The sequence below is a fragment of the Lepisosteus oculatus genome, chromosome 17 (genome assembly GCF_040954835.1).
Source record: "Lepisosteus oculatus isolate fLepOcu1 chromosome 17, fLepOcu1.hap2, whole genome shotgun sequence".
Classification (NCBI taxonomy): Eukaryota; Metazoa; Chordata; class Actinopteri; order Semionotiformes; family Lepisosteidae; genus Lepisosteus; species Lepisosteus oculatus.
The window spans coordinates 9590292-9617115 of NC_090712.1; the positions used below are offsets into that span (position 1 = coordinate 9590292).

General features: G+C 41.1%; 1 protein-coding gene across 5 annotated transcripts in view; it reads right to left on the reverse strand.

Annotated features, from left to right (window-relative positions):
- The window catches only part of ehbp1 (EH domain binding protein 1), a 133016-nt gene that overhangs the window by 105818 nt on the left and 374 nt on the right, over positions 1-26824 (reverse strand). For 4 of the 5 annotated variants that reach the window (XM_006638608.3, XM_015362910.2, XM_015362911.2 and 1 more), the window contains exons 2-4: positions 25747-26170; positions 4542-4599; positions 3597-3692 (exon numbers count right to left, since the gene is read on the reverse strand). In XM_006638608.3, the coding sequence (XP_006638671.2) occupies positions 3597-3692; positions 4542-4599; positions 25747-25850 (258 nt within the window). In that variant the 5' untranslated portion in view covers positions 25851-26170. The remainder of the gene's footprint in view (positions 1-3596; positions 3693-4541; positions 4600-25746; positions 26171-26824) is intronic. The other variant, XM_069180030.1, reaches the window with a different exon arrangement.

Below are 26824 nucleotides of genomic sequence, written 5' to 3' on the forward strand. Positions count from 1 at the left end.
AAGATGTTCCACGGCTCATGAGAAAGTTTAAAGAATGCAGCTCTAAGAAAAATGTTCTTACTGAAACAAACTTGTTTTCATGTAGAATTGCATCTTTTTCCTTGCAGAAAAAAAACATCTGTCCAACTTTCGCAGGAAAATCTCAGGATTATATAACAGTATGTCCAGTGATTAATCACCGCATTGTGTTTTAGCAGGAAGTTCATAGGTCTTAAAAAGAACAAAAATCACAACATGATTTCATAGTTCACCACAAGCTTAGAGTTTTTGCCAAACGACTCTTACGCTTCAAAACTGAATGAGTGTTAGAAAAGGTAGCCTGAAAAGAGAAGGAACATGGACTCGCCAAACAAAAAGTATAAACTGCAGTATCTTTCCTGGACTCCTTCAAGAGGTTACTTTCTAATACACACACAAATGAGAACTAACGTATGTCCCCAAACCAGACGGAAGACATTACTCCCACACAAAGGGTCTGCCACCCTCCTTTTCTGGCAGGTAGACTAGGCCTTACTGTGCTCCATCCTCAGGGATGTCAGCGTTGCCAGGCTTCAGAGATTACCAGGCCCTCCCAACGGGCAGAATGGCAGAACCGTGCCTGTCTCCCATTCCAAGAAGCAGCTTGTTACTGCCACAGCAGACTGGCCGAGTCACCTTCACCTAGTGCATGTGTTCTTTCTGTCCTCGTATTACACAGATTCTAACTTGCCTGGTCGAGAAACGTGTAAAAGCACCTCAAAGATGCAATATGCTGCAAACCACAACTCCCCTGTAATTGCAATCATATTTTGATAGCACAATCTTGCACAAAGCAAAATGTGCCAGATGCAATGTTTTGTAGATAGATTTGGATAAATTTGAAAACACTGATGGCTTTTAATGATGTTATTCTGTCTGCACCCAATGAACACTTTTGTGTTGGCGTTTTTGCCGGATTTTCTAATTTACAGGCGCCCAGCTGTCCTAACATTCCAACCAGGAATATGGATTGAGTCTAAATCCCATGCAGCTGCTTCTACAGTTGTGGCTGAAAGTCTACAGTGCTCAAACGACAAGTTACAGAACACATCCATTCACTCAAATAATTCAGAGTTTCAGCGCTTCGAAAGAATTTTACAGCTGCTTCCAGCCCAGCAAACAAGAGAAAACAAAGCCCAGAAAGAAAATTTGTATTTCTCCTATTCAAAGATATTTTTATGGTGGCTGCTTGTCTCCTCACCAGTAACTTAAGTCTACAGCTCTTTGGGAAGAAATAATCAACAGTTAGCAAATATAAATGAGACCCCTAATGTATACTACTTTTTTAGGAAAAAAAGGTCTCAAGTTCTACTTGTTTTGGCTAGGTGACATAAAGGAAAAGAAAATTAGAACACAACATATACTATAACTATATCCAGTTCCTTTACCCAAACGACTGGTAAATGAAAAGAGGTTGCTGATTTATGGGGTAAGAGCTACCAGAAATCAGCAACATTTTTTGTCTGGGTTTAATCTACCCATGTGACCCCCTGGAACGCTTGTGATGGACTGCTGCTGAATTTAATCTATTTTTCTGAGGGCTTGGAAAATATAGCCGAGTCGTACATTAAAACAGGAAAAGGAATGGGAAGAAAAAACAGGCACTCCACTAAAAAGAAGGATAAATGCCTGCATTTCTTCACAGACTGCTCCGATAGCTTGTGAGCAGAAACAAGTCTCGAAGTCCCAGGGGCGGCCCCATTAACGGAACGGTGTGAATATTTTTAAACAACTCGTAATGCTGCTGCTCATTAAAGCTGATCATACATCCGGAATAAAACTATAAAAAGTAACAGGAAGCGCACAATCTCTGTGTAAGTTAAGTAAAAAAAGCTAACAGTGAAACACACAAAAAATGGTTAGACCATTAATAAAAAAATTAAAAATACTCATGAGTCCATTAGTTTCCAATACAGCTGCATTGGTATGAATGTCTACAGATTTCAAATGTGGTCAGACAGGAATTTGCTGTACTCAGTTCTCATAAATATATGTACACACACTATCTAAATTATATCCTGGGGGTGGGTACATTTTTTCACTTTTGCGCTGATGCACCAGACACATTGGGCGTTCCCTCTCCAGCAGCAGTGGGGGGAGACTCGAGACTTTGCAGCAGGTGCTCAGGCTGGGTGCCCTCAGCCCATTTCCTTTGCTGAACTTTCCAAAACCTCAGCACTGGAAAAGCGATCCTTCCTGCATTGCAATGAACACATCCGCTTAGGTCTGCCGGTGAGTTACGGCTGTTTAAAGTGAAGTGTAATGCGTTTCAGGACTGCTCCATCAGCAGTAGTGTTATAAGACACCTGCTTTCACTGCAGGAATCTTACATTTAAATGCTGAGTTTACCATATGAGTATTTAATTTTTTAATGCATTATTATCGAATACCTAGAGGGCACTCCTTTGTGATTAGAGAGCCAGGGAGACACTTTTTCCATTCCATTCCAACGTTGAATTTACTTTTTATACAACAGAAACAATTCACACACTACGATATGGACAAAGTCCTGTTCCATTTCTCCCCAGCTCATTCTAAGGACTCCAGACAACTGCTGTGCACAGCTTGAGCAGCAGTCAAGTAGATTCCAACATCCTTAAACTCCAAACAAATGACAAATCTGAAGTCTTTACTAACGAGTAGCAGCTGGCAAGGAAGAGAAAGGATTCAGTCTTACATCTTATCAGTCTTAAGTAGAAAATTTAAGGCAATGGAAAGTTTGTACAAGGATGGCAATAGGCATCTCAGACATAATTTCTCCCTGATGAACCTCAGCTTCATGTATCAAATCCTCAGATAAGCGGCACACATACAGTAGGTTCAGCACTGCTCTAACAGGGACTTCTGAAGGACTCCAATGGCATCAAGCCACATACTTACCATAAACATTGTCATCCATGTATTTATCGTTTTCTAAATTCTAAATATGAACTACAGACTGGATTGGCTGTTTTTGCACCAGGCTGGTCTTCTATAATCTGCTTTGATTATTTGTCAGGAAATGTTTACTGATGTCTCTAGACAGCTGAGGCCTGTTTAATATTTTATTTTTTAAACGCACAGTGCATACTGACACAGCTCACGCAGAAAGATGTTCACTGCTTACTTTATGGTCACAAGCGACTATCAACGACTATAGGATCTTGAATGGTTTGTCACGTAATACAACCTGATGTTTATACAGGTATACAGGATGTCTCAGACATTCTGAGCAGGGAAACTGGACTAAATCACAGCACTTGAGAAAGACGAAAAGAGTTTCTTACAGAATATTTCATATTAGACCAAGGATATAGCCATAATGTTCATCTACTATTTATTTTAAGTCCATATAATAAGACTTTAGTGTACTGTACTAAGAAAAATAACAGACATTTAGGCCATACCAAGAATTTTATTACAAAAACACACTTTTTCCAATCCATCTCCAGACAATGGAATACAGCCAAATCAAAACTGTTTCAGTATAAAGGTTTAGAATTCAAAACAGATTCACTACGTTTCCTACAGAACTAGTGAAACCATACCCAGCAGAGCTGATGTTAAGTAAAACCCAGGGGCTGGCTGGTGTACCGTACCTTGAAGAGGGTGACTGTGATCTCGATGTTCTCAGGAACAGGCCACACCACAACACCCCGGTAAGGGTTTTTAATTCCAGGCTGCCAGCTGTGAGACTGCAAGAAATATATGGCAAAATATAAAGGACCAGTCACAGGTATGTCCAAATTAAATGTCTAAAATTATATGCGCTTGATAAATTTATGAACACAGTAACATACAATTAGATTTAATCACAGAGGTTTGAGAGAGCCTGTGTCGGTCCGTGTTGGTTACAAAGGCTGCGTAAAGGTTAATTCTGTTCTGAGACGTAGAAAGAACAAACAACACCTTTTGGCTCAACACCTAAAACATTCTACTTTTCATTTTTCATTGCAGAATTCACCTTTACGTATTCCTGGGGTTTCTTGGAGACATAAAACAAAATCTTGAAATACTACAAACTTCATTCAATGTGCAATGTTCTGATTGCTTCAGCTCAGTGCCCTGGATAAACGACTGTCACATTTAATGCCCATTCCACTAAATGTCACAGCTCAAAAATAAAACGCAGACCACGCCTACAGTACTGACTGCAAACTCCAATAACGCACATCTCAAAGTGTAATGGAAACAAAAATTCATTCTTAACATCAAATACCCTGACCATGCTTAAGGGCAAGGATCAAGCTCATTAGCAAACCTGTCATTTCAACAGATAATAACAATCAAGGACCCAGCTTAACATGGGGGTGATAACATATCTATTTTAACTCTTGGCATCAAGCTCTGATGTAGCTGGCCTCTGCAAGTCCATCCACGTCCTTCAGACACAGGATAAGCTTTGAAAGATAAAGAGGAAATTGTCCTTCATATTTCTTCTTGGGCAGCAGTTCACCTGAGCAGAGCACAACTACTGTACATGCATGTGTTTCATGCGTTGTTGCGGAACTCCCCGCATGGTTAAAATCGCGAGACGGACCAACCTTGGAAGATTTCCGCCGACTCCTCCGCGTCCACACCACGACGAGCTTGTCAGGTTGCCTGATGGAGAACAAAAAACAAAAAGGAATCGGGATGAACAGTTATCTGTGATAGCAGACTGAAGTTCAGAAGGGTCTTTAAAAACGAGCACTTAAAGCTAATTATAATGAGGAGCGATTCAAGCCATTTAAATATGATCCTTGCAGTCCCGAGAAAAACTTTTAAAAACTTTTATTCCAGAAATGGCAGTAATACAGAAAAAAGGAGCTTCTAAACTAAAGCAACTTAATGAATACTACAGCACTCACGCTGTGTCCTGAAGCAGCACGGCAGTTCGGCCATGCTAAATAAATGATGACCAAAGGTTCCTAATGAGCAGCAGGTATGATATAAAAACGTTCATTCAGGAAGAGCTCAAATAAAATCCTCAGGTATTTCCAACTGAAGGATCATTCTGCAACAGTTAACCTTCAACTCCGCCACAGCACACTGTAGCTTTTGTTTTTTTTAAATCTGAACTAAGGCTGTAATTCAGAAATTACAGCACTGGTCTAATGCACCATACTTGAGATTCAGTGAAGACGCTTGTCTAAAAGGCTCCGTTTGCCTGCTCCACTCAGGGCAGTGCTATAACGTCCACATCCCTTTGCAGTTGGAATTCAGCAGTGACATTGGTCTACTCTGCACAGCTATCCGTGTGTACCAGCAGGGTAAACATGATCCTTGTTAATGAAATCATGACCACTCTAGAGGTAGAAGATCTTGGGAGAGATCCGCAGTGACAACAGGCTCCTCTTGCTTGCAGTTTATTTAACCTGTGAAGGCAATAGCCTGGCTGTATGTGTAGGTGGGTAAACTCAGTGGCACGGTTCCTGTTACCATGGAGACCACGGAGGGGTTGAGTTCAGTGGGAGGACACATGGAAAGGACCCGGATTATAAAGACCTATCTCAATAAGGAGCTGGCTCCCAGAACAGTGGAAAACTGAAATACTATCAAGGCTTTTGGGGCTTTTCCAGTACACGTCGAAGAATTAGGTTTATAGCGTTTTCCCTGAAGACGACTTTGGCAATTTCTGAACCCCTGTTAAAAGCGTGATCAAGTACCTACTATAAACAGACTTTTAAATTAAAAGAAAAGTGAAGATAACTGACCACTTCGGATACAGACGTAAAGGATTAATTTCCCAGCGTCTTGTGTAAATAAACCTATAGCAAACGTCTAGTGTGCATCATATTGATGAATAATCTGTACAGTACAGATGCGTGACAGGGGTTTTAGAGAAATATCTCTATTTGTATTTCAGAGGAATGGCCTATATGGATTAAGAGAAAGGTGTTCGTCAAAGCATTTTTGTATTGCTTCCACATGTTGATTTCACCTCATCGTGAAATTTACAATAACATTCAAATAGCTTTCAGGGGCTACAAAATGTCCAATAGATTTGAGGGGCCACCCCAGCGGCTCAGTTGAAGTATCCCCGCCCCCAGGCATAGACTGAGCCCTACGGTCACGGGTTCGAGCCTAGTGCTCCGAAACTGGAGACACTGCAACCCCTGTGGCCTCCCGGCGCTAGCAGGCGTGCCTCTCCTTGTCGTGGACTGCCTGCGACATGTTAAAACACAAACGGACAGGGCGACAGACAGGCCAGCCGGCTGGGCAGTCCGCCTGCTCCTGCTCCTGCTCTGCCTCTGCTGGATGCAGCCATGGGGGTCGTAACAAAGAGCCGAGACATGAAAAACTCGCAACTGGTGATCCCAAATGCCAGGCCAGCACAACAGGTGGAAAAAAAGGCGATTCTAAATTCATATATAGGGTAAAATGCAATTTATACAGTTACAGCACAGCACTGTGACAAAGGACAGCCAGAGAAGCAGCACTCTGTCAGGTTACCCCTAACCCTATAGCATGGCAAGATGGCTCCCCCATCAGGCCTTCCACCTCAGATCCATTGTTCTCGTTGCTGCCTACAGTATGGCGATCGCATGGACTGTACATGAGCTCTCTTTCAAGGGCATGCTAGCACACCGCAAAACAAATCCAATTTCTAACACTTTATTGTAAAATGCTTGGCAAGATGCTCAAATAATAAAATAAAAACATGTACAAGTAGGTAGCATCAGGAACTGCAAAGGAGCAAGTAATAGATTTATTCCATGCTGAAAGAGAAGAAAGGAAACACAACGTTCTTTGAAGGCTCCACAACCGAAATGTTGCGTTTTCTTCTCTTTTCAGCATGGAATAAACTTGCACCTAAATAAAAACATTATCTTGCACACACCCACAAATAAAGACTAAAATATTATTTCTTGAACAGTTCTATAGTGCTATCATTGTTTATTCCCATAACAGACTGCACTGTATCAATACACGCTTTAAGACTTTTGCTGTCCAGAAAGCAGATCATGCCAGAAACTCACATGTACTTCACATAAAAAAAACTTCTATTTGTTTTTGTAGACCTCCAAAATAATCAGAACGTTTTGCAGAAACATTCTATAACGCTATTCAACACATTCCATCCTCAAAGCCATCAAAAAAACTTGTAGTATCGTTTTTCACCAACCAGTCAACGGTATTAGTAAAATATTTGTGTTAGCACTCAAGCATTTTCTGCTAACATTCCAGGCTGACAGGATAAACTACAGTATTCTAATGCAATCAAGAGTTTTAAATCTATCAATTAATTTAACAATTGTGATATAGTGAAATATCTTTAGGTTTCGCACAATTTGCTCACTTCACTTCTGTATTAAATATACTAAGAATACACCGCAGTCAAACAAAAAACAATATAGTTAAGTTTAAATTCGAGGTGCCTGCAGGGCACAGCCATTTGATTTCATGGTTCACAGATTTTTATCTGAAAAGTGAATGAAAATAAACACATGCTGAGCATTTATGTAAACACTGTTGAGGATGAAAGCAGCACACCTGACATGAACAATAATTCAAAAACATATTACTTCCTTTTATTTGGGGCAACAAATTGTTCAGCAACATTTCTTGAATGTAAAGAAATGCAATATTTGGCAGCACTGATACTCGCAGTTCTTTTAATTTGATGTGTCTGAACGGAATGTTATACATGTACATGACAAAAATACTCTCCTCAGGTTTGGACGGATGGCATTAGGGAGGGACTTCACAGCAGTAGTCATAAACCTGAAAGGTACTGAAAACGCCAATCCAAAGGGTTCTTTCAGCATCAAAAACCAAACAGAGTGGGTACACAGGTGGAAAGAGAGGAACTGTAATAAGCACTGAAAACAGGAAGCATGACATTCCAGCATTGTGAGTTTCTGGAAGAACTACACGGCCGTTCTGTCAGTCGGTCAGCTCCTCAGAGTCCTTACCGAAATGCCTGGGTTAGGTCACATCAACAGACTAATAAAAACCAAATGAGCACCACAGGCCTCTTCTCATCCTTAACCTCTGTTATGTATTTTGCTCTTAAGTAGTCAACACCTCGCTATGGGTATATCTATAGAAAACACAACGCAATTTTACAGGCGGAAATGAAACTCACAACCGCTGATAATTCACACCAGAGGAGAAAGAATGGAAATTGGCAGATCCTTGTGCGTTTTCCTGCCAATATGCCAGTCACAATCACTCAGTCTAATAAAAATTGTGGAAGCTGCATCAGCACACACCGGCTGCAGAAGAACAACGTTTCTGCTGTCCAACCAACCTTTGATTCTGCACTGCCGATGACTGCCACTGCTCCCCAGCAAACTCCTTCAAATAACCCCTGCTGTGACCTAGGCTGTCTCCCAAAGCTTTCTGCAGACCTCCACACCATGTCTTCTCCTCCTCTTGCCCTCTTCTCCTATTAAACCTCATTTTGCCTCTTTACACCAATTTGCTCCAAGACCAGATTCCTAACCACCTCCTACTCCTCTATGGATGCCGTCGCAACAATGTGATCCCAAAGGATTTCAGCTGAAACTCTGTACCTTTTTCTTTGCTTCCGAGACCACCTACATCAACACTGAAAAACATCCTCACCAGCTGTCCAGGAAAGTGGTGCTTTCTACTATCAGTTCCTTTACAAAATAGGTTACCTACACAGATAGCACCACCAGAAAAGCAATGTTTTTGCAGTGGGCCATCGCAACAACAAGCTCCACATCTTCCTTTACCACAAGCCCTATAAGGTTTCTAACTTCCAAGCTCTTCCAGTTTCTCAGTACGGACAACGACCAAATACTCTTTTTTCTAGTGCAAGGTGAGAAGGCACCTACTGCCTCAACCAACACTAATCTTGTTGTTCTGAAAAAATATCCCAGCTCGGCAAAGCCTTGTGTTTTGTGCCACTTCCCACAAAAAGTTCTTTCTCCTCTACATGTTCCTATGAAATTAAGTCAAGGCATACACCTGAGAAATTTCCTTTAAATGAACCACCAAATCACACGACAGACAGCGAAGCAGTACTCCGATATCTCAGCTCTCTATTTCCTGCGTGGCATTCACAAAAACTGAGCTCATCTCTATTTTTTTGTTGTTGTTGCCTGCCGTCTCATGTTTGGCGCTGAAGATACTGGTCCGAAGTGCAGTTTCTATTTATGTTAATCCTACTGCTGTTCATTCCTACTCTGCGCGTTGCACTCAGGGTGTAGCAACAACCTTACACGTTACAGACTGAGGCTGGCATAACTCTCCACAGAACGTGAAGAACCGAAAAAAGAAAATGTTTCCCATGCATTTCTCTTCCTTAATGCAGCTAATTATTATTTTGCTTGGTGAATCTTAAATTGAAAGTTGTGATTAAGTCATTTTGAGTTGAGCAACTGGACTTGGACCTCAGAATTTCAAACACTCAAATGACATGGCTGGCTTAGGTCCTACTGAGATAGGGAACTGTGAAAGGAGCCAGAAGCATAAACAAATGAGAACAGGCAAATATAAGTCACTTAATGAGGAAATGTGCTTGAGGCAGTATACTATAGTAATGTGTTAACTGTATTTAGCTTTTTTTGCAGTTTCCATCCTTGTTTCCCAGATCCTTCAGTGAGATCTCTGTATATGCATTTAAATACTATAACACAAAGCTAGTAAAAAACCTGGTTTCTCACTGCCTCAACACAAAACTCAAATTAATCTTCACAGGATCAAATCCATAATAGTTAATTAGAACTAACAACTAGCAGAACTTTCTGCTACCTAATAGCTAACTACATCTATTAAGAAAGTTAAAATTTGGTGCCAAGTAAGGACAAGCTATATTTTGTCTGTTTCTCAGTATGTAGGCCATTTCTTCATTCTATAGATAAAGGTGTCCAATTGCTGGAGGTTTCATTCAACTTTCTCAAAACGTAACCACACTTTGCAGTCATGGTCTTAATTTAGGGGAATTTATGGTGATAAATCCCACATGGGGATCTACAGAGTTTGCTCAACATAACTTGGCTTGGGCTTTAACCAAACAACCTGAGGCTTGTCAAACTAAAGTCCACAGCTGAATTACTGATAAAACAGCAGAGGGCAAGCAATGGAGAAATGACAATTCTACAATAATCCCAAACAGGACCCACAAACCTGGAACAGCACATTTTCAGCATGAACTAATCTATTGGAAGGACCTCTGGAAAACTGACCAATTAAAAAAAGTGATCCTGTTACAGCCTCAATTTTTGTTGTTATAGTTTAATTTTCACAGCTGGCAATAAAGAAGACCATGAAAATGTCCAAGCTAGCGCGCAATAACAAAAAAAGACTAAACCACACACAAATGTCAATACAACAACTGAACATCGAGACTGAAATTAAAATAGTAGTTAAATATATAAAACATCAATGTCACTGATTCACAGTCATTTCTTCATTGTGGCCGGCAGAAAATGCTGATGCCAGAACCCACGTTTTTTGTTTGCAAACGGAAATTTCCTTTTACTTTTCAGTCCTTCTACCTAATAGAAAAGTGATAAAATTCAACCATTAAATTTTACTCTTAGGCAGCATGGCGGCAGCCTCCAGCCCGGTGGTACAGTGAACATCATCACTGTTTCACAGCACTGGGGCCCTGGATTCGATTTCAGACCTGCGGTGCTGTCTGTGTGGAGTTTGGATGTTCGCCTCCACGTGGGTTTCCTCTAGGTGCTCTGGTTTTTGACTGGCTTCTGTAAAATTGCTTTTTTCTTTTTTGGGTGTTGGGGTCTGTGTGTGCCCTGCGATGGACTGGCATCCTGTCTACTGAGTATCCCACCTTGTGCCCATTGCTTGCCGGTATACATCCATTTGGATAAATTTAGAAAAAGGACAGGCCAACTAACAGAATTTTAATTTTCTTTATTTCCACTTTTTATTCAAGAAAAGACCAACTGTCTTTTAAATCATGTGTTAAACAGCTGCTGTGTCTGCTGGTTTTCATTCCAAACCAGTTCATGTCTTCGATGGACCCCCTTCTCAATTTCTCCCCAAACGCAGACACCCTGACCTACAGGAACCAGGACTGGAGACACAGGGCCAAAACAACTGAACACTTGAACCCAAAAAGGAAGATGCAACAAACATTACACCCGAGATTTCTACCCTGAACTGCAAGCACTGAATGTATTGCTTTCTGAAAAGGGTATAACTATATTGCACAGACATGCTCATCAGCTTACTTGCTTTTCCTAGCAAGAGAGAAGCAGAACAGTAAAGTCAAGTACGGGAATTGTTAGTCACCTCATGAAAATAAAATCTCAATTAAGGCTATGGTCTTGGTCAAGGTAATCTATATATAAATACTATAATTTCAATAAGGATGTTAATATAAGCATACATGGAAAGTGTAAGAGTAAAAAGTACACTTAATCTATTTAAATACCAGCTCACTTACACCAAGCACTCTCTGTTTCAGGGAATCAACGACCTGAAACTCACCATATATACACATATATATTCACAAGCAGGAAAGAATTTATTAAAATAACCAAGGAACAACTTACAAAAAAGAAAAGAAAAAGCAGGTCAACATGAGTAGGCTCAAAGAATACAGCTGTTACCGTGGGGGTCTAAGTGCTAGCCTGCAAGCAGAAGGTGGAAAACCAAAGAATTGGAGGGAGTCTCTGACACTTACAACAGCAACCCAAATCTGTGCCCCACGCTGTAAGCAGTCCTCTGAGAAAGGACTCAGCTGTAGCTACGCCCAGCAGAAGTCAATTCACTACCAGGGATCAACAATAAAGCCCCCTCCTTCAGAAAGCCCACAAGCAAAACTGCAGCATAATCACAGTTGGGCAAGAAGCACAACACATTAGTCAGGACAAAGAAGAACCAAGATAAAGACTCCAGAAGGAATGAATCAGAAAAGCCAGCTCATCTCATCCTACATTAGCCATTTTCCCTTCACTATTTTAAAGTGGCTTATGAAAATCCCATCTCCTACTTGGCCACGTTTTCCCACCAAAAGTCTTTCAAACACAAGCCTCTTTCATCCTACAGCCATACGTAGCACTCAGCTTTATTCTAAGAGGATGAGACAATGACGTCACTGGATTGCAGTTAATACAGCTGGCCACAGGCAAAACAAACGAAAGATAAAACTAACTTCAAAAGAAACCTAGAGTAGCTGCTACATACTGTAGTCGGATGCCTTTTAACAGTTTGTACCAAAAGCCTGACAGTCACCCCCAGCAAAGTAGGTAGATATGATTAGGGACTACTCCAGTACCAACAACCACTTGACCTTTGAGAAGCAATTTACTAAAACAAACCAGCCACAACTGATAAACCTCTCCCTGTATCTCTGAAGTGACAAATGCAAAACCACTCAAGCTTTAGTGGCATGTCAAATGACTCTCAACCCCAATAATAATTCCTGAGCAGAGGTTTAAATGGATTCATTTATCAGATCCCTCAATTTCACTAAAATTAGTCATTTTAATGTTTTGAAGTTTTGCACGTCATCCTGTCTAACGATCCAAGGACGGGGAATTGAAAAATCCATTTTCTGCTTTTCAAAAAAAGGTTTTCAATAGTATTGAATACTATATCATCTTGGTTTATAATATACATGGTATAATAATTTGTACATGTTCAGCAAGTGTGACAAGAAATACGTTTAAATATTAAAATGTTAAGCAGATCGGAAATCAGAAACTGTGAATTGGCCTCACTCGAGCTCTGCTGTCCTCACTGAAGTCATTCAGGCCAAAGAAAGATGTTTCTGTGGTACTTCACACAAGGAGTTACACACACGGTAGGATCCCAGAATCTGTTTAAACTGTGTGCAATTTCTTGTAAAAAGCAACCTTCAGATTCCTCCTTTTACATTGATTGCACACACTGGTCCAAAACTAGAGCATGGGAACAGAGCCCACAACGTCTACCATCTCTGGAGGACTGTCTCATTAAGACACTTAACATCAGCTGAGCAAGACAGTCAGAACTATCTTCCGATAAGTCACCTTTGTACATTTCCTTATTCCAGAAAACAAAAATGTATTGTTTACCGCTGCGGATGTTTCTGATACTGCAAAACAAAGTGTATGATTTTCAAAGAGCACGGTGTAAAACTAATGAGACTTTTCTGCAGCAATGCTGCCCCACAACACACCTGTGTAAAACAGGATGTGCTCCGAATCAGACAGCAATTATTGCCGGTCGAATCTACCCTTCCACCACATCTTGCTTGCTCTGATCATCTCCTGCTGATCATAGCTGTATCCCTTTCACTCTCCTTTTCTCCTGCACCCTTGAGGTGGAATCAAATACCTAGGCTCACAAGAACAGCGCTTTGACTTCTGTATCTGGTACCCAATCAGAACCCACCTGTTCAGAGAGCTCCTATGGATCCCTTGTGGGCCACAGCCCCCTGTAACTACTAAACAGTCATCGCTATTGGACGTTTCTGTGGATCCTCCATCATGGACGGCCTGATTTTAAACATGATCATTTCTGCAAAGAGTTTGCTTGGAAGGCTACAGTGTATCATTTCTGACTTCCTATTGCAGTAACATAATCACTAACTGAGCAGTTGACTGCATTATGTTGTACACTGAACATTGTTACATCACTCTACAACATGTATGCATCTATTTCAAGTTCTGTAATTGCTTTGAAATCAGCGCAAGTTACCTTATTGTTCTCTTGCCTTGTTGTTGTCAGCTATATAAACAGCCATAATGATACCTTAGTGACCGCTAGATTCAAGTTCCTGTGAAAACCATCAACTGGAGCCACCGTCCTGCTGACAATACACAGACGATGGACTTGTCAAAATGTCCAGCATGCCTTCCCACAACTATTCCTCTCATATTTCCCTTCTTAAGACTGAAAAGAGAGAGCTAATTTAATAAATAACCTCAACTTGGCTAATGCAGCATTTTTTAAAAAAGGATTGATTAGGAAACTGATTCTTATGAGGAAAAAGTTTCTTCTGCTCTCTGTACTTAAAAACTAGTTAATCAATTACAACGCAAAAGACAATGCCAAATTTAATTTCCATGCAATAGAGTCCTGATTCATTATTGCTTCGTCATTAATATTTTAGGCAAGTGCATGGGGTAATCAATGGTTGTCAAGTTTCATTTGTGTTAAATTAGCTGTGCACTGCTTGTAATTTCTAAATGACTTTGAGCAATTTAGCAGAAACATCTACTTAACTATTTTCTAGCACTGTGCTTCACCTTGGATGGTTTCTGCACAGATGGAATGGCTGCCAAAGAGCATGCTGATGATCTATGCAACCATTTATTTTATAGTGCAATATCCTGGCTAGTGCTCAGCACGAAGTTCATTTCTTATTTTAAATTAAGTGACATGAAATCACCTTACTCCTTGCAACAACAGATAGCAAACCATAATACTCAAGTTATACTTAAATATACTGCAACAATTTATCTGCTATGTAGAACTATAGAATAATGAAACTACAGGTAATGCCCTCCACTATACTGTGTACAAAGGTAATTTCAAAACTGGGTCCCCAAATTCAAAATAGTAGTGACTAGACCTCAACACTTCACACTTCTGTAGGTTAAGTGCGACGTCTCAATGTGTATTATGCATATTCTCACCAATAAGGAGGTTGACTGTAATTCTTCACCTACCCATCCATCTTCTTAAGAGTGTTATCAAATTCAGAGTTGCAGGGAAGCCACAGCCTATCCCATCAAGTAACAGACACAAGGCAGGATACACCCTGGACAGGACACCAGTCCATCAAGTCTCACACTCACACTCACACTCACACTCACACTCACACTCACACTCACACTCACACTCACACTCACACTCACACTCACACTCACACTCACACTCACACTCACACTCACACAAGGGACAGTTTTCCCAGAAGCCAGTTAACCTACCAGTATGACTGTGGGAGGAATCCAGAGCACCAGGAAACCCATGCAAACACAGGAAGAACTTGCCAACTTGAATCATCATACATACAGTACCTTTTCCAGAGAACCATTTCATACCAGCAGGATGGATCTGGATAAGCAATGAGGAGACCTGACTTAAGAGGGAGAAGTTCCCCTTTGGCACTGCTGTGAACCCAAACTTCCTCAGGTTACCTGAACAAGACAGGGGGATTGATGGAAAGAGGAGTTCTGATAGAGATTAATCTCACTTTAAAGCATTGTGAAGTTAAAATCCCCGAGTTCCTTTTCAAATGCTTTCACTCACTGTCAATCATGCAGGTACAGAAACAGTCTTAGACAAATTCCCTGTGCTCTAAAGAAAAAACATTTAAAACAATATCACTCATGTTACAGAATACGTGACTAACAAGAGGGGGCTCCATCCTACCTCATCACTCACTCCGGATTCTGTAGTGTCAACCACTGCTCTATAATTCTTCCTTTAGAAGCAGTTATTTCTGAAACATCTGTTTGTACTTGTGTTGCTCATGTATTGCTCACCTGTACTGAAACCCATACCGCCAACATAGGGCAGCTGCAGAAAAGTCCATCATGCAAGTTGCCTATTAAATAGAAATTATAGGGTTACAAAAACTGCAACACCTCATATAGAGCTCCAAATTAACTGGCACATCACATGCAAGGAGACAATTACAGGATCCAGGGCAAAGAAATACTAAAATGCTGATCTGGTACAACCATTTAACATAACAATTTCAATGCACAGATAACAGCTTGCATTTGGACCCCTCCAAACTCAAGAGAATTCTGGAGAAGTATTTAAACAGGTCGAACTACAATGCTTAAAATCAAGCAAGCTGTCTCAGACTAAGAACCAAAAAACAAATTAAGACATTTTATTGTTTGTGTATTTTCATTTGCATAAGACATGAGTAGCTGGAAAATTAAATTTACACAGTAAACATACTGGATATCATATCCTCTAGACTGTACAAGATGGGTTCCAGGAATTAGCTGGGGTTACTTCATTTATTTGCTTTAAATGGCGGTGCAGTCCAATTGGGAGTACAGATTTAACTTAAATGTAACTGCACAGACACTATAGTCTAAGTGTGACATGATTTTATAACCGTCAGACCTACTGTTTTACTTTGGTCTAAATTTTTTTTCACCCCCCAAAAGGGGAGTTCCTTTAATCACCAAGTTCTAGTTATGCTAAACCTTCAAAAAGTCTTTGCCCTAACATGAAAAAAAGATGAAAGTATACTTAATAGAAAAAATAACATTCTATTTTGAATGAACCCTGCATTTGGAATTCTTACTATATAAGCATAGTCAGGTTTGCACTTCAAAGCCTTTGTAAACTCCTCTGATTTTCCTTCAAGTTTAAATGACTGCCGATAGTCAATAACTGGCATAAAATTCAGGAATAGTTATGTATTGCACAATGTACGTTCCAAAATAAGTCTGGCCTCTTGTGCTACACAACATAAGGTTTCAAATAAAATGAATCAAGTAAAGAATCCCTTGACTTTGCTAGGCCAGACAACATACTGTACAGTGCGGAGAAAACGTTTGTGATTCCCCAATACATTTTCTTACTACACCTTTGAAAAATCAAAGCCTGGGTACTGTGTTCATTAACAATAGAAAGGGACTGTATTCAGCAATTCAATTGTTTTTTGAGCAGCAATGGTGTATGAAGTAAAAAAAAATGGATTAAGAATCACTATATGAAATAATAAACTGACCCCAAGTCTGCCAATTACCAATATTAAAGGGGTAATGAGAATCAGGTGGGTAAATAAAATAGTAAGGAATAAACAAGGACTGAGCTTAGGCAGCCCTGTCCTGTATAATGGTCAGAAACCTTGTGAGTTTGGTTAGTGGCATTACATCCTGCCACGAGGTAAAGATATTTCAGAGGACCTCAGAAAATGAGTAGCTGATGCTCACTATCTGGAGAGGTTTACAAAACCTTCTAATCATTCAAGGTGCCATCCATCCACTGTCAGATGGATAGCCTACAAATGCAAATTACTCAAGACCATGGTGACTAACACAGGTGAGTCACCCTAGAGCAACCTTTAAAAATCACCCAGGAAGTCACAGAGAGCCCGTCTAAGGATCTGCAGGACTCGGTGCAGCTAATGTCATCGTCCGTGCCTAAAAGGGAACGGTTTTCAAGGAATGAGAGCCAGGAAAAAAACACTGCTGCCCATCTCAGGTTGCCAATGAGCACCTGAATAATCCATAAGGCTAATAAACAAATGTTTCCTGAAGAGCTGAACTTGCTGAACTTTGAAGAGGATTTTGTGAGGCAAAAACGCAATGCTGCCTTCCAACAGAAGAATCTCACCCCATTTTCATGAAGGTATGGTTACATTTTATATCTAAAATATACAAGAAAACAGATCAAACTAGGAAGTTCACTAACATTTTCTTCACACTGAACTTTGTTAACTTGGGAAGCGTTGAACCAATTGGTAACACTATTGTTTCGGTTACTTCCAAATTAACGCTTTACAACATGTTTTTTTGGGTATTTTGAAAAGGAACAATTGCTCATATACTGTAGGCAACTAATTGCATATGGCTCTTTATAAGATGGACAACGACTAGAGTCACTTTAATTTTAGCCTCACTGTTCACTGAACATCTTCCATCCTTCCTCTGTGAAGCCCAGATTCAGAGTTCACAGAATTTTTTTAGTGGCCAAAATTATAAATCCCAACAGTCCATAAGGAGTTAAACCATACCTTCTGAGAGGTTAAGGTGTAATAATGTGCTTCTCAGCCTATTGTTGCTTTGTTATAGGACGGCTTTCAGCAGTTTCGCAGCCTGGTGTCAGAAACGCACTAACAAGCTGTCTGATTAAGCTAGACCAGTTTGTCACAATGGACTACCACCTGTGAACACGTCCCTGGAGAAAGGATTGAGAAGACTTACCTACTGCAAGACAGCCCTGCACTAGCGCAAAACAGCAGGAAACTGTCCCAAAGGGCAGCAGATGAAAACAACTCCCTCTCGTTTTCCTCTGGGTGGATATAAATTCCCTAAAATGTTTTTTTTTTAATCCAACACAGGGCAGTGGTAAATGTCTACCTTATAAAGCTCAGAAGTAAGCTCCATAAGCAAAACACCTGATGGGGGGATACAGGTTAATTTCTAAAACAAATATGAAGAATAAATTGTTGAAACAATCTGCTCTTTCCAATATACTCGCTTGGACGTCTTTGTGGGGGTAAACTGCTCAGCAGGAAATGTATTTCAGAACGTGTTGACATGCCACACTCGGGAACAAGCCCAGAATGCTGGGAGTGCACCGGTACTTCTCCCCCCTGGGGCACCTGTCAGCGCTGGAGCTGGGCTGAGGCTACCAGGCTTGAGGCCCCCCGTGACTCAAGAGGAATGACTGGGCTGGAGGGGAAACGGCTTGTTCTGCACCTAGACCCCACGGTTACCGGCGTGCACCCATCGTGCGAGGAAAGCGATTGAATGTAAATACCTCACGGCTCATTTATCACCTCTCACTTCAAATACAGTTTCCTGGTATGAATCAAGGTCTGCGGCAAGCATTCAAAAAGGCTGTATGTCCAGAACCTGAAAGCATAATTCTCTTTTTAAAAAAACAGGTTGATCACTGTATTCAATGGAACCATTATCAGACCATAGAGGATGGAACCGAAAGGTCTAAATCCAATAGTGCTTAAGCTTGTCAAAGACATCTATCATGTTAATCCATTCCACTTACTTACACAGGTAATCTGCCTACAACTGTGCTAACAAAATGCATATCTAACTACAACTCAAACTAAATGCATGACTTTTAACCACTGAAACAATACTGAAACAGTATGAAAAAACCAACACAGCATGCTCCCCTTAAAAATAACCACCCACAAAAACAGATGGCCCTGTGCCAGGGGACTCCGTGCTGAGGAAGTTACTTTTGTGATTGGCAGGCAAGCTGGCACACAGGCAGGGAGGCAGTCAGGCAAGCACAGCGGCCTAACTGAAAGCTGAGCTCTGGGATTACCAGGTGGAATCCACATCACGTCAAAGGAGATTTGATCCAATATTCTTGTAAATGAATACAAAAAAGAACAAGGGTAAAATCTGGAATCGTGTTTTGATAAATGGAGACTGATTTTTTTTAATCAATAGCCAGGGTCTGTGCCTGAATAGGTCTGAAAGTGATGTTCTCCTGCTGTAACAATGGAAAGATCCATTAGGATCCAGGACATTTTTCAAAGAATGGCGTAACAATTTAACAATACCCCACACCAAAACAAGCCCAGTCTTGTACAGGTGTTACACAGCGGATACTAACAGCTCCCAAGTTGCTCAATGAGTGAAGGTCTACTAGTCAGAGCTCATGCTCAGCCCTACAGACCAGTCACTGCCAGTCTGAGCCCTGTCGTCAGCCAGCCGAGACCATGATCCCTGAAGAGCAGCACACATTCAGCTTAGCTCGCCCGGCACTGTGTGGGGAGAGGCCAGGGCTTAAGAACCGGAAGTGGAAGGTTGTGGGTTCAAATCGGCGAAGGTATTCTTGTGTTGTAGTGATGCGTAGAATACCTCACTAATGCTGAACCCGCATTTATATGGCCTGCTTTTTAAAATGGTACAAATAAGTTGTTCTGGATAAAAGCATCAGCCAAATAAGGCTCTGTGGCTAAGGATCTGCGCCTGTGGCTGGAAGGTTGCTGGTTCCAAACCCCTGGCCGACAGAGGAATCCTACTTGCTCAATCCTTGAGCAAGGCCCTTAACCCCATCTGCTCCAGGGGCGCTGTACAATGGCTGACCCTGTGCTCTGACCCCAAGCTTCTCTCCCAGTCTGTGTGTCTCATGGAGAGCAAGCTGGGGTATGCGAAAAGACAAATTCCTAATGCAAGAAATTGTATATGGCTAATAAAGTGATCTGATGAATAACAGTAATGCTACAACATCCCTACTGCTACTCAAATGGCGAGTAGCTCACAGCACACCGGGCACATCAAGAGGACAGCGTTCACAGCCCTCGTTCTCCTAAATGCAGACTCGAGTCGTGGTGGTAAGCCAAGGTGAACAGCCATTCGCAATAAAGACTGATGTAAAAAGATTGCAAATTCAAGAAGGACCCTGAGATACCAGGTCAAGGAGCACAGAGACGGCAGCACTGTGGCTTCGGCTCCTTGTCGTGCTGCAGCTGCTGCATCCACTAGAGCTCAGCCAACGGCCAATCAAGACCCCCAGGCCATCTCCGAGCACGTCTGCCCCTCCGTGAGCCAGCACACAGCTCCGGTGCGCCCCTGGAAGCAGGCAGACAGCATTCCCCGCTGTTCGGCATGGATTAGATCACACAGTATGGAGCGTCTAACTCAGAATCACCAAGATTTTGTACAGCATGTACAATCGGGCACCTACCCATAACAGGAATAGGAATTTCTCCTTGTAATTTCTTAGAGACTCTGAAAGCTGATTATTATTCTTGATCCCATTACCAAGGGATGTTTTTATGCACAAAGAGGTGCAACCGGGTTAACAACATAACAGCACCTGGTAGGTAACGGGATAGCAATATATCGCTTTCTAGATAGGGATTTTATTCAGCTGAATCACATGGCACAGAAGCATCTGTAATAGTGGGGGTTTATAACTGGTTAAGCCAATTCTGTATGAATATCTCACCTCTAATGTGGTACTCATCCAAACCACAAGAAGGGCAGTTAAAAACTTTTAAGGGCTGCAGTGCCAATTACTGGACATGCATTTAGCACTGCTATACCGGCAGTCTAGAAGCACCTAACATCCACTTCAACTAGGATGGAGTAAGCAGTAGATACACACCCATGGCACCAGGCCAGATTTAATTAAGGGCCTAGGGAAGAAAGACAACAGTGACTTCTCCAGCTGCACACTTAACAGAACAGAAAGAGAAACAAGACTGAATCGAAGCTGCCGTTACAATGACATTATTATGTGCCCTTGCTGCAACCATACAATCAACTACATCATGTGAAAAATACTCACTCATACAGCACTACTGTAAGGAGGAACAATCAGCTCAACACAATGAATTATTGTCTCAGAAACAACTATTGCTGGCTATTTCTGCTTTTGCTACTTCTGTCAAATATGAATGCATCAGCATGTAATGTAGGCCTTTATTAAACAGTTTGGATCTCCAAAGCATAGGAGCAAGAGAGACAAGTAGCCACTGAACACATGGCTGGAAAAGCACATAAACAGGCATCCCTAGAAATTCACCTCAAATAAAAACCTTTCGTTGTAAAGACACTTCAGCCCATACAAAATAACAGCATATTCAGGCCAAAAAAAAGCTATTGATTGTAATGTATGAAAGGTTTAAAATTCCAGCTAAGCCTCTTATTGAGAGTTAAGCACCTGTATGCTTCCAAACAGGAGCGGTGCGTTACACTTTCCTGTTAAGAATGAAGTAGCATGTTAAAAAATCAATTTCCTGAGGGGTGTTCGGTTACAGCAACATTCAGGATGTATAATTATCCACACTGATCTAGACAGCAGATAACATCCAGAATTTCAAAAGGCAGATGACCTTTGATTTTATATAGTAAGTGAATGAGATTTGTTGTTATGATCCAGAAATAAAATGTCTGAAATACAACAAAGGTAAAAAAGGGAGGTGGGGTGTCTTTTTAAATTCTTTAGAGAAGTCGTGAACGTTGCCGTCCCTACAGTCCAGCCAGTGTCACCAGCCGACTAAGACCACGGTCCCCAAAGCAGCAAAACACATTTGGCGAGTACTACCACAATCGTAATCCATTCACTGGTTGTAAATTTCAAAGCTGCGCTAAGACTGATCAGTTCTTAGTAACTGACTCCAATCGATAAACAACTGGCATTTATGAACTGTGTAGCAGGCACGTCAGGTCATTTCCAGATCCCACCTACTTTCTCTGCACCCAACCCTTCTCTAAATGTCATTGCTCACAGTGATCAAATGCAAATAGAAACACTGCAAGCATTTGCAAGAGTGGTTGTTTAGATAAAAAGTGTTTATAAAACTGCACGAAGCAGCAGATTCTATCTGTTACACAAGCTCACGTGAACAGTTGTATACCTGAATAACAGGACTGTAGAGATTTGCTATTTTTAGCCACAACTGAAAGCGTTATGAATTACACTGTTATACAGCTGCTCGACCTTGTGTTGTTTTAAGGTGTTGTTACAGACTATGGCCATTTATTAGACTTTCTATAAATCTATAACCGTCGGGCTACTTTTGTCACCATTTGAACTTGTATCAGAGGATTTCAGCGTGTACAAGACCTAAATAAAAGGTAGATATAATAAAAAACCTCCTTGTTTTAATTACGCTACAGGCCAATATTTACTGCCCTGTTTATATTCAGATTATAAAATTTAATCAGAACACAGATGGGGAGTTCAAGAGTATGCAGAGACTGCACTACAGACAGAATAACAACACCAGCAAAGTTAATCTTAGGTTTCAGTTCCTAGAGGAAGGTTAAACTCTACACACTTTGACTTCTGACTGAAACCTAGTGGGAGCAAATTACTAAAATAACACTTTTTTGGGATCATAATAAAGATTGATTTGGTAAATACATTTTACAGTGAAATACAGCACCTTGTTCCATAAACTAATACTCCGAATACTACTTAATACCGAAAGGCTATCCTAATCTGGGTGGAAATAGCAGAATTTCGATTCATCCAAAATATTTCAAGTTTTTTCCCTGCAGCAAATGTATTTTCTTATTCCTCTAATCCAGCAGAAATGTGCACACAAGGCAGAAAACACATGTCCCTCATGAAACAGGTTTGGTAAGATGAAATCATGAAATTAGTGAATAGCTGAAATACTTTCTTTGAAAAACTCTACTCACTCCCAGTGTCTGGATTTCAAAATAAGTGTAATGAACCATGCCTCGTGGGGAAAGGCCTGGTCCATAACCCTCTGTTAACTCAGCAACTTTCTGAAAGATGTCTAGTTAAACCTTTCATTGTATGACAGACGCACCTATTTATGTCCTTGAAGAAACTGCTGCAAGTGTGTAGGAGGCACACATATCAATTTTATGGGTATCACAAAAGATACACCCTTTCTAATTTAGTCTGGCCAGCATCAGCGCCTTTCTTTATCCTTTGGAATGAAAACACCCATGCTTTTAATACTGCTGTTTGCCTGGACTCATGGGTGGTTATTTGTCATTTTTCTACAATGGTACCAGAAGACCCAGCTGTAGTTTAGCCAAACATCTTAAAATTTACAAGCAGGGCCGTAATGCTGGAAAACATCCTCCAATAGTTTTCATAGGAAGTGTTGTACAATAGGTTTCTCTACACCAAACACTGGAAGTGTGGAAAATTTGATGATGAAATAACTGGTAATAGCTAAGAGATTACTTTATTAGCCATATACAATTTCTTGCATTAGGATTTTGTCTTTTCGTATACCCCAGCTTGCTCTCCATGAGACATACAGACGGGAAGAGAGAAGTTGGGGGACAGTCAGCCATTTATACGGTGCCCCTGGAGCAGTTGGGGGTTAAGGGCCTTGCTCAAGGGCCTAACAAAGTAGGATTCCTCTGTCGGCCGCGGGATATGAACCGACAACCTTCCAGCAGACCCTTAGCCACAGAGCCACCCCTATACCACAGATGACAGTTAAATGAAACATCAGTATCTCTGATAATCATGTAATAAACCTGCACTCCATGTCCAAGGAGAGCTGGATAATTTGGGCGTCTTTGACCAGTCCTTAAAAAAAGAATCCCCAAAGGAAGACTTACTTTAAACCTGGCTATTCCACCCATACACACCAGGGTCAGTTTTTCCAGGAGTCAAATGACTTCCCAGTGTGATCTCGGACTGTGGGAGGAAGCCCACACAAAGATGGGAAGAACATGCAAACTCCACACAGAATTGAACCCGGGCCCCCAGCGCTGCAAAGCAGCAATGCTACCCACTGCACTACCTTGGCACAGCCCAAAAACACAGTATTTCCACAGTCAAAGAGAAAGAAAATGGGTTGCAGCCTGATTATAACAGGGAAACCTTGTATAGTATAAAAGAACCTCTAGATAGCTACTGTTATTTTTCAAGGGTATTTGGAACCCAGCTTTCCCATGATAAATAACCCCTTCCCCATATTTTTACATTCCTCTTGGTCAGTTTTATTTCTGTGCCACCCCTAGCAGAGATGAGCCATGCTCCCACATGACAAATACATCCAAAACAAAGCACACAAAACTCCAACAGAGGATGTTTATTACCTCTACAAATCTAGTGTTTCGGCCGATAAAGACTATTTAAGTGTCAGCTGCATAATGAAAATGCTTCATTGTACAAAGAAAATCACTCAAACCTAAAATAACATATTAAAAACAATATTTCCATTGTTCCAGGTGAGCAATTGTGCAGTAATACACCTTAATCACCCTGTCATGAGAAGATCTTCCTTCCCCCCCTTAGAGAAGACAAATAACCAGAAACTTCCTTCACAAGATTAACCAACCCTTTTAAACACGCATTAAATCTCTTTGAGCTCTCTCAGCTCTTTTCTCGCTTAAAGTAGATGGGAACTTTCCATTACGGGAACAACAAATTGGACAGGAGAAATTCAAGACGGCAGTAACTTGAGCACACAGGTCAGAGCGATCTTCACACCAGAACCCGCGACAGCACTGATGACTGCACCTCCTTCCTCAGGTCTTCCTGACAAGCACTCCATCGTTCGCGTTTTCGAGTCCTAAAACGGTCTTTGATTTCCCTGCAGTTACAGATAATAAACCATGCATGCTCCTAAGCACACTGCTATTAATTTCACCTCAAATAATGCAGTCAGATCTCCCTGTCAGATCTCCTAGAGGTCTGGGGATGTACAAATGTCCAGATCTAAGACTGACAGCAAAATCCCCGAGTCTGCCAACAGTTCTGAAGAGATCTGAAGCAGAGCGTTACAAGGTTAGCAAACTGAGGGGTCAGACGTGAAGCAATCACTTCGTACAGTATGTCAGTAATAAGAATTAAACCTGTGAAAAGTCTTCGTGCTTTAAGAAAGTCTTGCGTATAAAGTCATCGATGCGTTTTTGCACAACGACTTTTCCCAAGCAAGAACTTTCACCTCCCGAGGTAAAAACTACAAAAGTTGAGAGAATCAAAATGCTATAGCTACACCTTGCCTGTTGCGATCGTAATCAAATCAAAAACGGCCCACCTGCGAAGCACAGGGGGGGAGGCTCAGAGGCAACGTGATCTGCCACTCATTTGTACTAGATACGAGATACAGAAACATATTTCAAATCAAACTTTTTATTTTACTTTTTCCTTAGATGGTGAATTGGAACTTCAGCAAAGCTTTGTAGTAGTGTAAAAGTTAAGGTTCCCCACTGTCTTTAAGAAGCCAACTTATTCAAAAGAACACACTAAAATTTGATGTTTCTTCCCACACAGTAAAAAGAGATGACAAAAGCATGAGAATACAGTAAATGCAAGCATGAGTATATTTACACGCACGTTTTCACACAGGTACAGATGCGCCAAGCTCCAAGTACCTCCACACAAAATACAAAAGTTGTATTTTAGCATGAGAAGGTATGCAATCTACCCGCAGAGCACTGCAAGAATATTTAAGAAGGCGCAACGTACAGTAACTTGTTGCAACAACAAAGCTGGAAATCTAAACGTGAAGATAAAGAAGTCATTCACTGCTGATGCCGCACACGAGCTCCCCAGAGCGCGCGCCCCTCCCAGACGCGCCCGCACTGCCGCGAGGACGGCATAAATCACAGCACCGGGAGCGGAAGAGGCCAGAACCCGCATTCCTAAATGAGACGAACCGGCCGTATACAGAATACAGCAACGATTATATTGCGTGCCGACGTTTGTCCTTACCATTTCTTCGTGCATTCTACCATAAGCTCCTGGTACGAAGCCACGAACTGAAATTTGGATGCATGCTTCCCAACACGTTGCAATCTTTTCCACACAGAAGCCATATTTCCTGGTGAACAGATGTTCTTTTTTTTTTTGTTGTTTTCTGCTTGTTTTATTGTGGGAGGGTTAATAGTGGCCACCAGAGAACCTCACTTTGTTTATGCGAGCATGACAGTTATAAACACAACAAACGCCTATTGCCGCGGTCCTGCTGAGGTGGCATGCCTTCAATTCTCAGGATCACGGCAGAGATAAGACATTCCTCTTCTGCTGGGAGCCAAGTTTGACAGGAACATGCATGGTCTGTGGCAAAAAAAGGAAGTTCCCAGACTATTTTATGTAGGCATTCTTCTTTACTCTTTGTCCTGGTTTTCCCAACCTACTGGAAGACGAGAAGAGCAACGTGTTACAATCTGCATGACTGAAACATGCCTAATGAATTCCACGTAACAAGTAAAGATCTTTAGATAATTAGTTTACAAGACACGAGACGTGCCTGAAGGATGCATTTCAATTTGGAGTAAGACTCCATGCTAAGCAGCCTTTCACTTAAAAACTGCTATACTGTACATAAAATATAATTATTAACATCCGGAATTTACGATAAAGGTCTATTTGTGTAACATTTTCTAAGCAAAACCTTAACTACATTTAAACGGGGTCGTTTGTTTACTGACGTCCAAATATAACTATAGTATTCCTTTGAAATTTATGTCACTGTTGTGCCACAATAGTGCAGCGAAATATTACTAGGATGGGAGTTTTGTTTGCCAGAAATTTTAGTTGGCAGAAGAAAATGCAATAGCTCAACACTAGCTACTCAAAGTAAATGCAGATCTAGTAACACGGTAAACACATTTTTTAGCTTGCATACAGTACATGCACATCTATTTACATGTTTACGAACCGTCGTTCTTGGAAACTAAAATTCTCTTTCATAAACCTCCTAGCACATCTTAGCCATCTCAGGAAATAATAAGTTAGTTAACGCATTGAATACGAAAAACTATACCATCGCCAAGCATAAATGAAATAT